Source organism: Eleutherodactylus coqui, chromosome 1 (assembly GCF_035609145.1).
Source record: "Eleutherodactylus coqui strain aEleCoq1 chromosome 1, aEleCoq1.hap1, whole genome shotgun sequence".
NCBI lineage: Eukaryota > Metazoa > Chordata > Amphibia > Anura > Eleutherodactylidae > Eleutherodactylus > Eleutherodactylus coqui.
Genome location: NC_089837.1, coordinates 477,667,281 through 477,679,943, shown reverse-complemented (window position 1 = coordinate 477,679,943; position 12,663 = coordinate 477,667,281). Strand labels below are relative to the sequence as shown.

Sequence of the window (12,663 nt, the reverse complement as noted above, 5' to 3'; positions counted from 1 at the left end):
AATCACGGCCAGACAAAAGCTGCGAATTCTACAGCAATAATCCTCCATAGACATGCCATGTAAAACGATTCTCCCATGCCTACGAAAACAAAATCAGCTGCGATTTTCTGCTCGCAGGGAGAAAAAAAAATAAATCGCAGCATGTTCTAATTTGTGCGTAAAAACGCACAGATGGCTTCCATTGCAGTCAATAAAAAAAAAAAACGTGTTACCGCCCACCGCCGGCACGTCATGCGCTGCACTGCACACCGGTAACGACTCTCACCGCAGATCCGGAGAGGCAAGTATGGGGTCTGTGGGGAGCGACAAGTCCGATTCCGCTGTGATATTCCGCAGTCGGAATCTGGCCTGGCCGTGGGCATTAGGCCTTAAGAACATAAAACTCTTTACATTAAAAAAAAACAAAAAACAGGAGTCCAAGTAGTCAACACAAACAACAAAAAAATGCCTAAAGACTTGATTCATATTAAGAGAGTTAGTGCTTTACCTGTGGTCTCCCCCTGCTTAGTGGTCTGAGTTTTACAAGTTTATGGGAGAGCGCGTGCACGGAACTCTGAAGAGAGTCAAATTTTGGTGCTTCTTTCAAAGAGGAACACCGTTGGATCGTGGGAGAGTATAAATATAACAAAAAAATAATACATTACCCGGACCCCTGTCACATTCCCTAACAGCACCATAACTTAGCTTACGGTGCTGTGGGGATGTGACAGGTCCCCTTTAGAGATGAGCGAACGTGCTCGTTTAGGACAATTACTCAAATCGAGCATCGCTTTTTTTCGAGTAACTGCCTACTCGGATGAAAAGATTCCAATGGGGGGGGGGGGGGGGAAGCGGGGGATTGCAGGGGGAACAGGGGGGAGCTCTCTGTCTCTTTCCACACCACTCCCCCCCCGCGCCCCCCGAATCTTTTCACCCGATTAGGCAGTTACTCAAAAAAAGCAATGCTCGATTGAGTAATTGCTCTAAACGAGTACGTTTGCTCATCTCTAGTCCCCTTTAATAAATGGCATTTGAATTTTGACTCTACAAACCTTGGTCATTTCCTAGTGGTGGCTCCTCCTCCTCATCGCTGTCTACCAATCTGCTTCTTTTCATGGTTACTTTTGGCCTATATGGGGAATTAAGAGTTGTTTTTTTTTTTCAGATCTATGCACCACATGACTACTTTCTAACAATGTTACAATTTAAATAGAATTGATAAGTACTTCAGAACATGAAAAAGTGCTCCCATGCATGCAGTGAACACAATCAAAAATGGTGACTTCAAATGCCAATTAGAGCCACTGACTGATAAGAGACTGCTCCTGAAGTGACATGGGACGTATACACCTATTGTGAACATCATAGAGACGCTCAAACCAGTCTCATGATAATGTCACTTTTGGTGATGACCAAACAGGATTTTTCTTAGCTCCAGCTAAATGCCATTATTGTAAACACTATGAAGAAACTAGACCCCAAACCAGTATGAGAAAGAAAACTATAAGGTTTGTTACAGTTTATATTATCGCCCGCTTCTGAGGAAAGTTGGCTTCTCTTAGGTAGACTCTACGCAGTCTACATGCTCTAAAGCAGTGTTCCCCAACTCCAGTCCGCAGGGACCACCAACAGGTCATGTTTTCAGAATTTCCTCAGTGTTGCACAGGTGATGTAATTATTGTCAGTACCTCAGACATTGCCACAGGTGTTCTCACTATAGGATATCCTGAAAACATGACCTGTTGGTGGTCCCTGAGGACTGGAGTTGGGGACCCCTGCTCTAAAGCTAATCTATTTCAGCTTAGTGTCAAGCAAGAGGCAGGCAGTTAGGTTCTCCACACCAATAGTGCTTAGTTTTGGTAGCGCTTCCCCTTTTTCTCCTGGGAAATGTAATGCTTCACGGTCAAAGACAAAGGAACATTGTGGAGGAAGATACACTTTCTTTGCCCGCCAACAGCTGGACTACAACAGCAATAGGCCAATTCTGGTTACTCTATTTACATACAGAGACACTTACTGCTGCTTGCCTACCAGAGTGTGGCACGCTGCAGCTCTACAGAAAATTATAGCCCTAGGAAGAGCGGCCCTACTGTTCTACCTATCACTGTCCTCTTCTGCCACTCATGGCCTACAGCATCTTCCATCTTTTTCTGCTGGAAAATCATTCATTTTACCTTTTCAGGTTCCCCCCTCCCACTGCTGCTCTTTTCAGGTGGGCACCTAGCCAGAAACCACCCCAGTATGGCCCACTACTCCTAATGCACAACGCTTTGGGGGGTTAACAGGCTACGAGGCTTCATCTGGCTCCTTCCTTATCCTTTTGCTTTCTGGTTCAACTACTGTATAGTCAGCTTCCCTGACTACCTGATTAGTTTAAGACACTACACCCACTTTGATTGAATCAGTGCTGCTCACGTGAGCAGTGCTGGCCAGTAAGAGCAGCATGTAATGTCATACTAATGCTCAGTGTGCGTCAGCTAGTCAGAACTAGTGCGGCCATCTTTGTTCAGGCCTAAAGGGTCCAAGGGTGAGCAGGGACCATCATCTTTTAGCAATGGTGATGCGTTTTTAGACCAAAATTTTCTAAAGTATGTTAAACATAAAAGCGTTGTGAACATGGTGACATTTTGTGATGACATTCCCTTTAACCAGGTTACTTTTAACAAATAACACGTAACATGAAGGCTGTACAAATCCTAAGAAACCCCTCACCTCTCGCTGCTAATTTTCAAAGAAATGTCTGGATTTTGCTCCTCCGTTTCTATAACTTCTAAAATAGAAAACCAAGTTATAACATACAAACACAGCAGACTGTTACACGAGACCGGTAGTGGGAGTGAAATCTTTAACATACTCGTTACCTTCCAGACAGATTTGTTTTTGTAATTACATACTAGGACATTTCAGAAATAAAAAGATCATCATATCAAGTTAATCTCAACAACAAACTAAATCTGTCTGTAAAGCACCAAGGATCAGTTCACACTGGCGGTTTGTGTTTCCGTCTAGCTGTTCCGTTGTGGGAGTAGCTAAATAGAAAGGGAGTGGAAGCAAACAAAGCTATTTGTTTGCTTCCATTTTTCATTTCCATTTTCCATTCACAGCAAAGTAACAGAAGAATAAAAAAAAAGCAAAGGCAATCTCTTTTGGTTCAGTTTTTTGGATGGGAACCAGACTGGGCTTTTGTTTCAGTTTAAAAACAAAAACGAAAAGTCGATAGAAAATTGACAAACAGATTAAAACTGAAGGTCTTCAATTTCAATGCATGTCTATAGGCATAAAAACTGAAAGGTTTTCTTTCCATCTAGCTGCTCCTATGATGAAACAGCTGGACAGAAACCGCTAGTGTGAACTTAGCCTGATTAATAATGGCACAGGAAAGTAGAAAGGTTACACGGGTAATAATAATAATCTTTATTTGTATAGCGCCAACTTATTCCGCAGTGCAGTAGATACAAACCTTTTCCTTCTTCCTCTTCATCATCACTCTCAATAAACCGGTTTCTTTTTGATGGCTTGGCTCCACTAAACAATTAAAAATAAAAATACACATTTTTAAAAACCATAAAAATGTGAAATTTAAGAAACATTGGCAAATGTATTACATATCTGCATAATTGAAAACAATGTAATCATGGGTATGAATTGACCAATTATACCATCTGCAGGAACAGTTGACCAGTTTTTAGCTTTGTGATCACTCGAGGCAGACAGGGCTGCACTACAGGTTTCCAATTTTTGTAAACAGCATGGACAATCACCCCTGTTGGTCTTCAAAAATAGAGCGACTGTTTCTTGAGGTCCCTTTCTGGTAACATTCTCACTTCCAAAAGCCAACACTTTGCTGTCTGTCAGTAAGAGGAGGAGTCAGGAAAGGCCTGCTTCCAGGATCAGGAAGTTGTGCATTCACTGTTGCTCTATGGGGGCTTCATATCGCCACACTAACTGGAACATGGACGGGGTGTGTTAAAGTCCAACATGTGAATCTACAGCCACTATGAGAAGGATCTCCCTGTCTCCAATAAGGTCACAGGAAATAGGCGTTTGGCTGACGATGTGTGTTTGGCGCGTTTTACAGTAGACCGTGAATCTGCTTTGTAAGTCAATCACAGATATTAAGCTTTTACCTTTTACTTGGCATTTCAGGCACTGTAGACAAATCATCGGGGTTTGGTTCTACTTCCTCAGCCTCTGGAATTAAGAATCAAGGAGAAGATACAGAAAAATGTTAATGATTGTATTAAAAAGTAACATTGGAAAAGAATACATTTTCTGTGAAGGGGTTTACGTAACTGCATATAGATTATATATTAACTCTTTATTACATATATTTTGAATTAAATTAATAGAGTACTATTTAATACTATAAGTCACACACATATAAGAGATAAGGAGTAGTTGTGCTTTGTCTCATTTATATAGTACTTTAAACTGTATAATATTCTAATATGTTACAATGTACTTGCTAAATATTGTCAGGATGCCTAATGTGCTACCGGGTACTTGTATCTAAGAGTCAATGCAGCACAGATTATTTCTGACATCTGACTGCAAAAGATATCTGAGGATTCAGCGTGTCAGACATCACCGATCTCCATCACCGGAAAAATATGCTACTAAGGACTGAGAAAAACAAAAGAGAAATATTCAAAACTTCTCAGCATGTCAGTTAATACTTCGGTGGGAAACATTTAGTCTTAGGCCATCCTCACACATGCGCTTTTTACAGCAATAACTCTGGCGACGCACTAGTCGCGGTACAATGCTCCCACTGATTTCAATGATCCCACGCAAACCTGCTCTTGAACGTGGTGTATTCTAACAACACGATTTTCTTGCGCTGTCTGCCCCATTTTGTTGCATTTTCACGCTTTTTAACGCACCTCATCACCCATCACAATGATGGTGTGCGTTAAAAACCGCCGTCGGACGCAGTAAACGCCACTGTATGCGAGAGTGGCCTTGGCGCTCATTCCCACAAGTGTGATTTCACTGCATATTACGCATGTGATGCATTCCTGCATCGTACGCGGTGAATGGAGCCAATGAAAGTACATTCATTTTCATTGATCCATTGACATTAGCGTATATATTCATTGCATGTAAATACGTGTGTGAAAAAGATTGCAGCATTTTCTATTTTACTGCATATTACATTCTTACAGCCCTATTCTCTATGGGGAGCATATTCAGCGCTGCCTATACGTAATACAAACGCTGCACGATCCACGAGTTTTACGCATACGTCCGGGGGAATAGGCCATTAAAAGAAAATCTGATACCTAATTTTAGTGATACGAGTAGATGACAGTTACGAGTGAGCGGTTATCATGAATACAAAGATATCTTTATTAGTTTATTAGTTTCATCTGCATTTTTGTTTTCCTTTTTCTATGCCTTTGTTTATGTTCGTGTCAGTGTACACTGCATTTCTGGCATTAGATTCATGAACTCAGAAGTCCAGGCTAAGCAATAATAAACACTGTGCTGAAGTGCACTTCTTTGTAGATGAATGCTTATGCAGTAAATCTTTCCGTTCCAACTGACAGGGCATTGCAGGAAAAAAAAAAAAAGAAAGAAAAGCACTAAGTTTTACACCTTGTAAATCAGGTCTAGTTTTTTTTTTTCTCTCAGCCCAGGGAATACCAAGCCTTTTTAAACATTGCTTGTGGTGCGCCCTCTTGTGATAGAAACACTAGCTGCAGCTGGACAAAGGTTCTGAGATAGGTTTTTAATTTTCCTGTGACTGTATTAGGCCACATAACGTCAGGGCCAATACTGGCACAGGTTGTGCACAAACTCTGGTTGACAGAATGTCACTTTCGCTTACAGTGCGCTCTGTTCATGCCACTCTACTTGTCAGCTTCGCAACACCCTCAACAAGCTACCATGCTACATCTGAAAAAAAAAGGGGAGGGAGCGGGATAATCATCTGATAGTTTTCCTTTCAGCTTGATACACATGACTATGCACTGTGACTAGCTAATGGCCCAGGAGACAGGGGATTCAGTCATGATGATCAGTCATTAGATGACCCTGATTTTGCATTCTTTGTGGATGGATTGAGGTATGGTCAAGCAGGCAGGTTCTATACAGGTTATGTTGTGCTCTCCTTACATGATGTGGTCAAGGCCGAACCCCCTCTATCTCTCATGTCAGTCCCAAGAAGCCGAATTGTGAGCCCTGGAAGAAGCATGCAAGCATACTCAAGAAAATGCGGCTATCGTCTACACGGACTCACACTACGCCTACGGCATGGCTCATGACTAAGGACCCATGTGGAGAGTGAGGTCATTCTTGAAAGCAAATGGAAAAGCAATTAAAAACAGTAAAGGTACTGATGGAAGTCCTCTTGCTGCCCGAGAGAGTGGCCTGAAAGCATAACAAAAGGCCACTCCAAGGATGGCACAAAAGAGGCAACCAGAAATCACCCGCCTTAGCAGGCTGTGAAGACAGCCACACAGAAGCCCAGACTTGATCCTTCAGGGGTTGGGGGCGGTACAGGTACCCCCTCAGACGTCACCCCTGGTGGATTATGACCTGTTGATACCATTACAAAAGGAACAATGGAAACCAGCAGGAGGGGCAGAGACATCTGGAGATAAAGGATGGTATCCAACAAGCTCTTTCTTCCACAGGCCCCTATCTAGTCATGGCTCCGCAGTCCCATTGAAATACATACCTGACAAAAACAGCTATGACAGATGTAGTTGCTAGTCACTGGTCTGCACCAGGGTTTAGTGTCATGACAGCTAAGTACACACAGAGCTGCCAGATTTGTGCGCAGAACAATGTAAGTAGGTCTGTATAGGCTCCCATGTAGTGCACCCCTTGTCACAACTACTCACTCCAGCGTCTTCAAGTAGACTACTTCCAACTGCCAAGAGTGGGAAGGTATGAGTTTGTTATGGTCTGCCTAGACCTGTTCTCTGGGTAGCCAGTCTGGCATACCCGCTCACAAAATGCCACCGCCAAAAACCGATATCTGAGGTGTTATACAAGTACAGAGTACCAGAGACAACAGAGTAACCAAGGTACTTCCATGGTAGAAGTGATGCAGAAAGTAATGGAAGTGTTGGGGGTAGAACAGGCCTTTCATGCTCCGTACCATCCACAAAGCAGTGGTAGAGCAGAGAGTTCAAATAGTACCTTAGAAACCACAATCCAGAAGGCCATGGCAGAGCTCAATAGATCATAGACCGAGTGCCTCCACCTGGCACTCTCCTCCGTAAGGTACACACCGAACAGAATTGGCCTCAGCCCATATGAGGTACTTTTTGGGTCAGCCCCAAGGTTAGGATTGTATTTTCCACGATAACTCCAGATGCAGCATGATAGCTTGACAAACTGTTATTGCTCTCACAAAACGCTTAACTAATGTATATTCAAGCGTTTTCTTCCCTTTCAGATCCTGTTTGCAGTCTGGGCTCGCTCTCTTCGCATTGCTTGAAAAATTGCCCCTTTCCATCCTTAGTTACATCGCCTGCTCTGCTCGCTGAAGACGTCATGGCGTTCCACCGCAAAACATGTGCGCCACTTTAAGTGATCAGGTGCGTGTGGTGAGGTCATTGTGGCCGAGAAGCAGTCACCGTGCATGTGCCTGACCGATCAGAGCGCCGCACAGCAGTGGAACACATGTCTCCAGTGGGCGGAGATTGAGACATCACTAAGGGGGCAGTTTTTCAGGTGATGGAAAGGGTGAGAGCCCAGACCACAGACAGATGGACCGGCCATGGGATGGTCCCGGGCTAATTTACATATGGCATGTAACAATGTTGAAGAGGGATCTCTCAGGAATGGTAGCACGTTGGAAACTGCTAAATTTATCTATGAATTCTGTGTAATCTGCTCAGATCACTAAAATTAGGTGACAGACTTCCTTTAAAAGGGAACCCGACATCACCATCTTGCCCCGAAAACTAACTTCAGTGGCTGGTAGGGGGTTTAAAAAAAAAAAAATTCACTGGCTTGTGTTACCTTCTCTTTTCCTAATGAGCTCATGTACCTCTCCAATTAGGTACCAAAGTTATTGTCTTCCCTATGCAAGTGAGAAGAGTCATGCTGATTTATGAGCTATTGAGCTAATCACAACCCTTTTCTCTCAATAGGCAGCTTGTCATGTCCCCTGATACAGAACAAACCTCATCTTTCCAGAGGAAGGGACATAATTAGCTCGGTAACTCATAAAATCAGCGTGACTCTTCTTGGCTCATTTGCATATGGCAAGCTATAACTTGGGTAACTAATTATAGAGGTATATGGGATCATTAGGAAAAGTGAGGGCATTAAGGCCCGTTTACACGGCCCGATAAAAGCTTTAAAAAAAAACCCAAAACACCCACTAAAAAGCGATTGTTTTAGTGATAATCGTTGCATCTAAAAGGTGCGCCCATCGTGCAATTTTTGTGCACTGCTAGCTGATAAATTCAGTCCAAACTAAAAATCGTCCTTCAGCCTTATCAGCAGTTCTCCCACAAAGGATCTGAGCACACATAAGGCTTTCATCTAAGGCTTCATTTGCACACTTAATTGCTCTTAAAGGAGTTCTGACATGAATCAGATTTTTATGTTTTAGCAGCCATTGTTCCCTGGTCTGCCTAATGGACACAGGGAACCCACGATCAATGGCTGCTAAAGCCTAAAAATCTGACACTTACCTTTGTTCCTGATGTTGTTCTGCAGTGGGGTCATCTTCCAGCAGGCTCCTCTTCATCCTCAGACGAGCCGCCCCGCCCCTCCAGGAATCCGCGCATGCGCAGTGGAGAGGAGCCCTCTGACAGCAGTCAGGAAGGGCTGCGTCTCCACTGCGCATAACTCAGACTTCAGCCTGGACAGACGGGCCGCCCACAGCAAGCACTGCTTTCACCTCGGAAGTGGCTGACGGACGGAGCAGAGCAGGAAGCAGTCATTTTGACCACTCCGGCTCTGCTTCTAGAAGCCACTGAAGATGATGCCTGACGGAGGGGACGTGCCTGGCGATCGGTTCTGGCCAGGCAAGGCGAGTAAAAAAAATTTCAGGTCAGAAACCCTTTAAGTAGCTGAGTATCTACTTAATAGTTTATGCAAAATGATCGTTTAAAGCTGCCACTCAAACTGCTGTTTGAGTGGTCATCGGGCCGTGTAAATGGGCCTTTACAAGCAATTGATTTTTCATCCTGTACCAGCCAGTGAACTTGGGATAATTTTTCACTGAGCGATAAATCGTTCACACGAGCAGACGTTTACAGAATTCACTCGTTCAAACAGTTTATACATGCAGAGAAATCCTTTAGATTTCGTTCGTTTAGTCGTTCATATTCACTATACGGTGAATGACTAACCAATTGCTGTTTACACACAAGGAAAAAAGAAATGGATGTTCAACTTTCCCCTCTAATACATGACCTTGAGAGCTAAATGTTACTGTGACCTCAATTAGCTCCCTGCCACAATGTAACACTGCCTGATTGTCTTTCTGAACAGTTGTGCTCATTGACTGTATCCTAGTTAAGGAAAGCCGGTTCATATCAACCTGAGGCAGCCGTGCTTTCTTATTCTGGTTACTTAGCTTTGAATTCAGATAATTGAACACAATTTATTGCATTGCAATCTACATGAAATTAAAATTATGTATCATTAGAAAATTAAAGTATTACACATAAATGGCTTTATGCGCCATCAAAAATGCACTTTATCAAAAGGTTCTCACAATTTTGGCCTCCATTGTAAATGTATCCTCCAGTATAATGTATCATTATAATGAGGATAATGTAATCACCACTCCTTTGTCCTGCTGTGCAGCTCTTTAGATGGATGTTTTATAACAAGGTATATATTGGCATGTGTAAGCACTAAACATGCCTACAATAATAAACTACATATTAGAAAACCATTTACAACAACTATTAAAAAAAAAAGTGAAAATGCCGGATAATTTGCGTTCTCTCTAATAAAATATAAAATTAGGGCCTAACAGTAAAATCAGTATGTTTATATTATGAGCTAAATGTATTGTCAGTTAGGTTGCCTGTCCATGTTGCGGTATCCCGCCGCCTACAGACGGATCCCCGCTGTCAGTTTATCTGACAGATAGGCTGACCGCGGAGAATCGTGGCAAATCGCAGCATGCTGTGATTTGCCTGGCGCGAGCGGAGAATCGCAATGAGTCTATGCTCGTGGACAGGGGGACTGCGCTCTCCATAGCAAAGCTACGAGAGCATTCACTGCGTTCCCCGCGGCCGGATTATCGCCGCGGGGAACGCAATTCAAACCCGCCCGTGGACAGGCAGCCTTACTGGCCAGATCTGCTGCACAGAGTGTCTCTTGTGATTTCACTGGACACCAGACAAAGCTTAATTTCTCCTGTATCACCGTGATTTATGCCCATTTTCTCTTCTACTTACCTGTAGGGGCTGTTGTTGGAGCTCTCTTTTTACGAGCAAGTAAAAGTGCACGCAATGCCTCAGCTCTCTGTTCTAAACCGGAGCCCTGGTCCTCAGACTCGGTGGTTGTTTCAACAGCCTCTTCAGGAGATGAGAGAACAAGACAAGAGGCTAATTTACGGAGCTGCTCTGGGCTCAATTTTGCTGGAATGCGCCAAAATGATTCCTGAAAATAAAGGCGAAAAAAACCTTAAAGGCAAACTCCGATCTAGAAAAACATTGTATAACGTCCCTTATATTGAGTTTCTATTAAAAATTTTAAAAAAAATAAAAAACTTTCTAAACTCTTTCTTGTGGTCGTCCTTCCTTAAAATCAAGGCTGCTTAGGCTGCAGTAAATTCCAAAATCCGGTTTCTATAGAGCAGTGAATTGTGGAAGCTCAGTTAAGTAAAGCACTTAACCTATCAGGTCCCATGAACCCCATAAAATATTACAATGAGAGGACAGTGGATGCAAGTGTTGAAGCAGTCTGTTTCATGCAAGTCTCATGTTTGCACCCAGGCTGTGCTACAACAGAGAAAGTCAGGTGACTATAATACCACCACCCTCCCTCCATCTCCCCAGACTCAGCAGCACGGGTCCTATGAGATCATATAACTTAGTTCATGGGGGTCACAGGATCCTCTTCTAAGGACAGGTCATCAATGTTATACAATTAGAGAATCCTCCTAAACTTCTTAGTGACCGTAAATGTGACTTTTCCAACGGCAGTCACTAAGGAGCCTTTTTCCGATGCATACACCTTTTCACGGAACACTGGATTAAAGTCGTGACGGGGAAAGCGTGAGCTCAGCTGTCTAATGACGGCCAGGCTTCAGGTTTAATGGCTAGCAGAGAAACCTGCAATCCCAGCTATGTATCCCTTTATATGCTGTAGTAAATACGACCGCCCAGAAAGGGATGCGCAAGCCAGAAGGTAAAGCAATCAAAGCAGCGTGGGCAAGGCCGGTAGGGGAGGTGACCAAAGGAGCTAGTTTTTTGCTGGACATCCTGTAGTTTCTGCTTGTACCATTTTGGACTATATACGACTTTTGACCGCTTTTATTTAAAAAAATTCTTGGAGACGGGGTGACCATAATAACGCAAGTCTGATGTGTATTTTTTTCTGACAAAATAAAACTTGTTTTAAAACAAAACAAAAAAAAAACCCTCTCAGGTTGGGGCACCAGTCCTCCTTAGGTCGTAGTGTGCTAAACAACCACATCCTAAGAAAAGTCATTCAAACTGCTTGTGGCTACCAACTGCCCCTCAAATGTCCCTGAGAGCTTTTTTCCTCTATATTATTAGACTTCTTCCCTTCCCCCGTCTTTTTGTTATTCGCTCGTCAGTTGCTGTTAGGCAATGTTGGTCTATGTGGCGGCCGCGAGCCATTCTGTAGCGGTTTTCATTTTAATCTAACCAAGCATCAACTGCCTCAGGATCTTCGACAGTAAACACTTTAGCAAAAGTAATAAACCTCAACACTTGCCTGTTCATTTGCTGGAGGCCGGATCCCCACCATTTTCAAAAGTTTTTGGAATGTTTTGCTTTCCATGGCATCCTCATTGTCTTCAGTTAGAGGGACAAGGGGAACGCTCTGAGAGGAGCCTGTAACATGGACAAGAGCAGTAATGTTGTGGAGAAAGAAAGGGTTCCAGCAAGAAATTAATGCTTTATTCTTGCTTAGTGTAACATTCAAGAGGAACAGTATACACGAGTCCACTACTTAGGCCTCCTTCCCACGAACGGATTTCCGCCGCGTAATTCGTGGCGAAAATCCGCCGCGTTGCCCGCAGCTATTAGGTTCTATTGAACCTAATAGCTCAGGGCACACGGTGCGGAATTCCACCGCGAAATTCCGCACCGTGAAATCTCCCGTCCTCACCCGTGGCATGCTCTATTTGCCGCGGGTGTATGCGCTGACGGCTTCCATTGCAGTCAATGGAAGCCGTCCGTTCACGCTATCTCCCGCTGTAACACAGCGGAAGATAGCACGAAAACGCTTTCCCGCCTACCACCGTCGCGTCACATGACACGGCCGGCTGCGTCATGTGACGCGGTGGGCGTGTCATGTGACGCGGTGGGCGTGTCATGTGACGCGGTGGGCGTGTCATGTGACGCGGTGGGCGTGGGCGGGGAAGCGTCATGTGGGAGCGAAGACACCGGATCCACTGGTAAGTATGGGGTCTCTGGGGGGCGCCGTGACGGGCTTCGTCGCGGAATATTTCGCGGCGGAGCCCGTCACGCTCGTGTGCAGCCGGCCGTATACAGTTATTCATGGCAC

General features: G+C 44.0%; 1 protein-coding gene across 3 annotated transcripts in view; it reads right to left on the bottom strand.

Moving 5' to 3' along the window:
• The window catches only part of TIMELESS (timeless circadian regulator), a 72,613-nt gene that overhangs the window by 950 nt on the left and 59,000 nt on the right, over nt 1–12,663 (bottom strand). For all 3 annotated transcript variants that reach the window (XM_066584812.1, XM_066584806.1, XM_066584820.1), the window contains 6 exons: nt 11,869–11,987; nt 10,362–10,566; nt 4,107–4,170; nt 3,440–3,504; nt 2,692–2,749; nt 1,032–1,108 (listed from right to left, as the gene is read on the bottom strand). In XM_066584812.1, the coding sequence (XP_066440909.1) occupies nt 1,032–1,108; nt 2,692–2,749; nt 3,440–3,504; nt 4,107–4,170; nt 10,362–10,566; nt 11,869–11,987 (588 nt within the window). The remainder of the gene's footprint in view (nt 1–1,031; nt 1,109–2,691; nt 2,750–3,439; nt 3,505–4,106; nt 4,171–10,361; nt 10,567–11,868; nt 11,988–12,663) is intronic.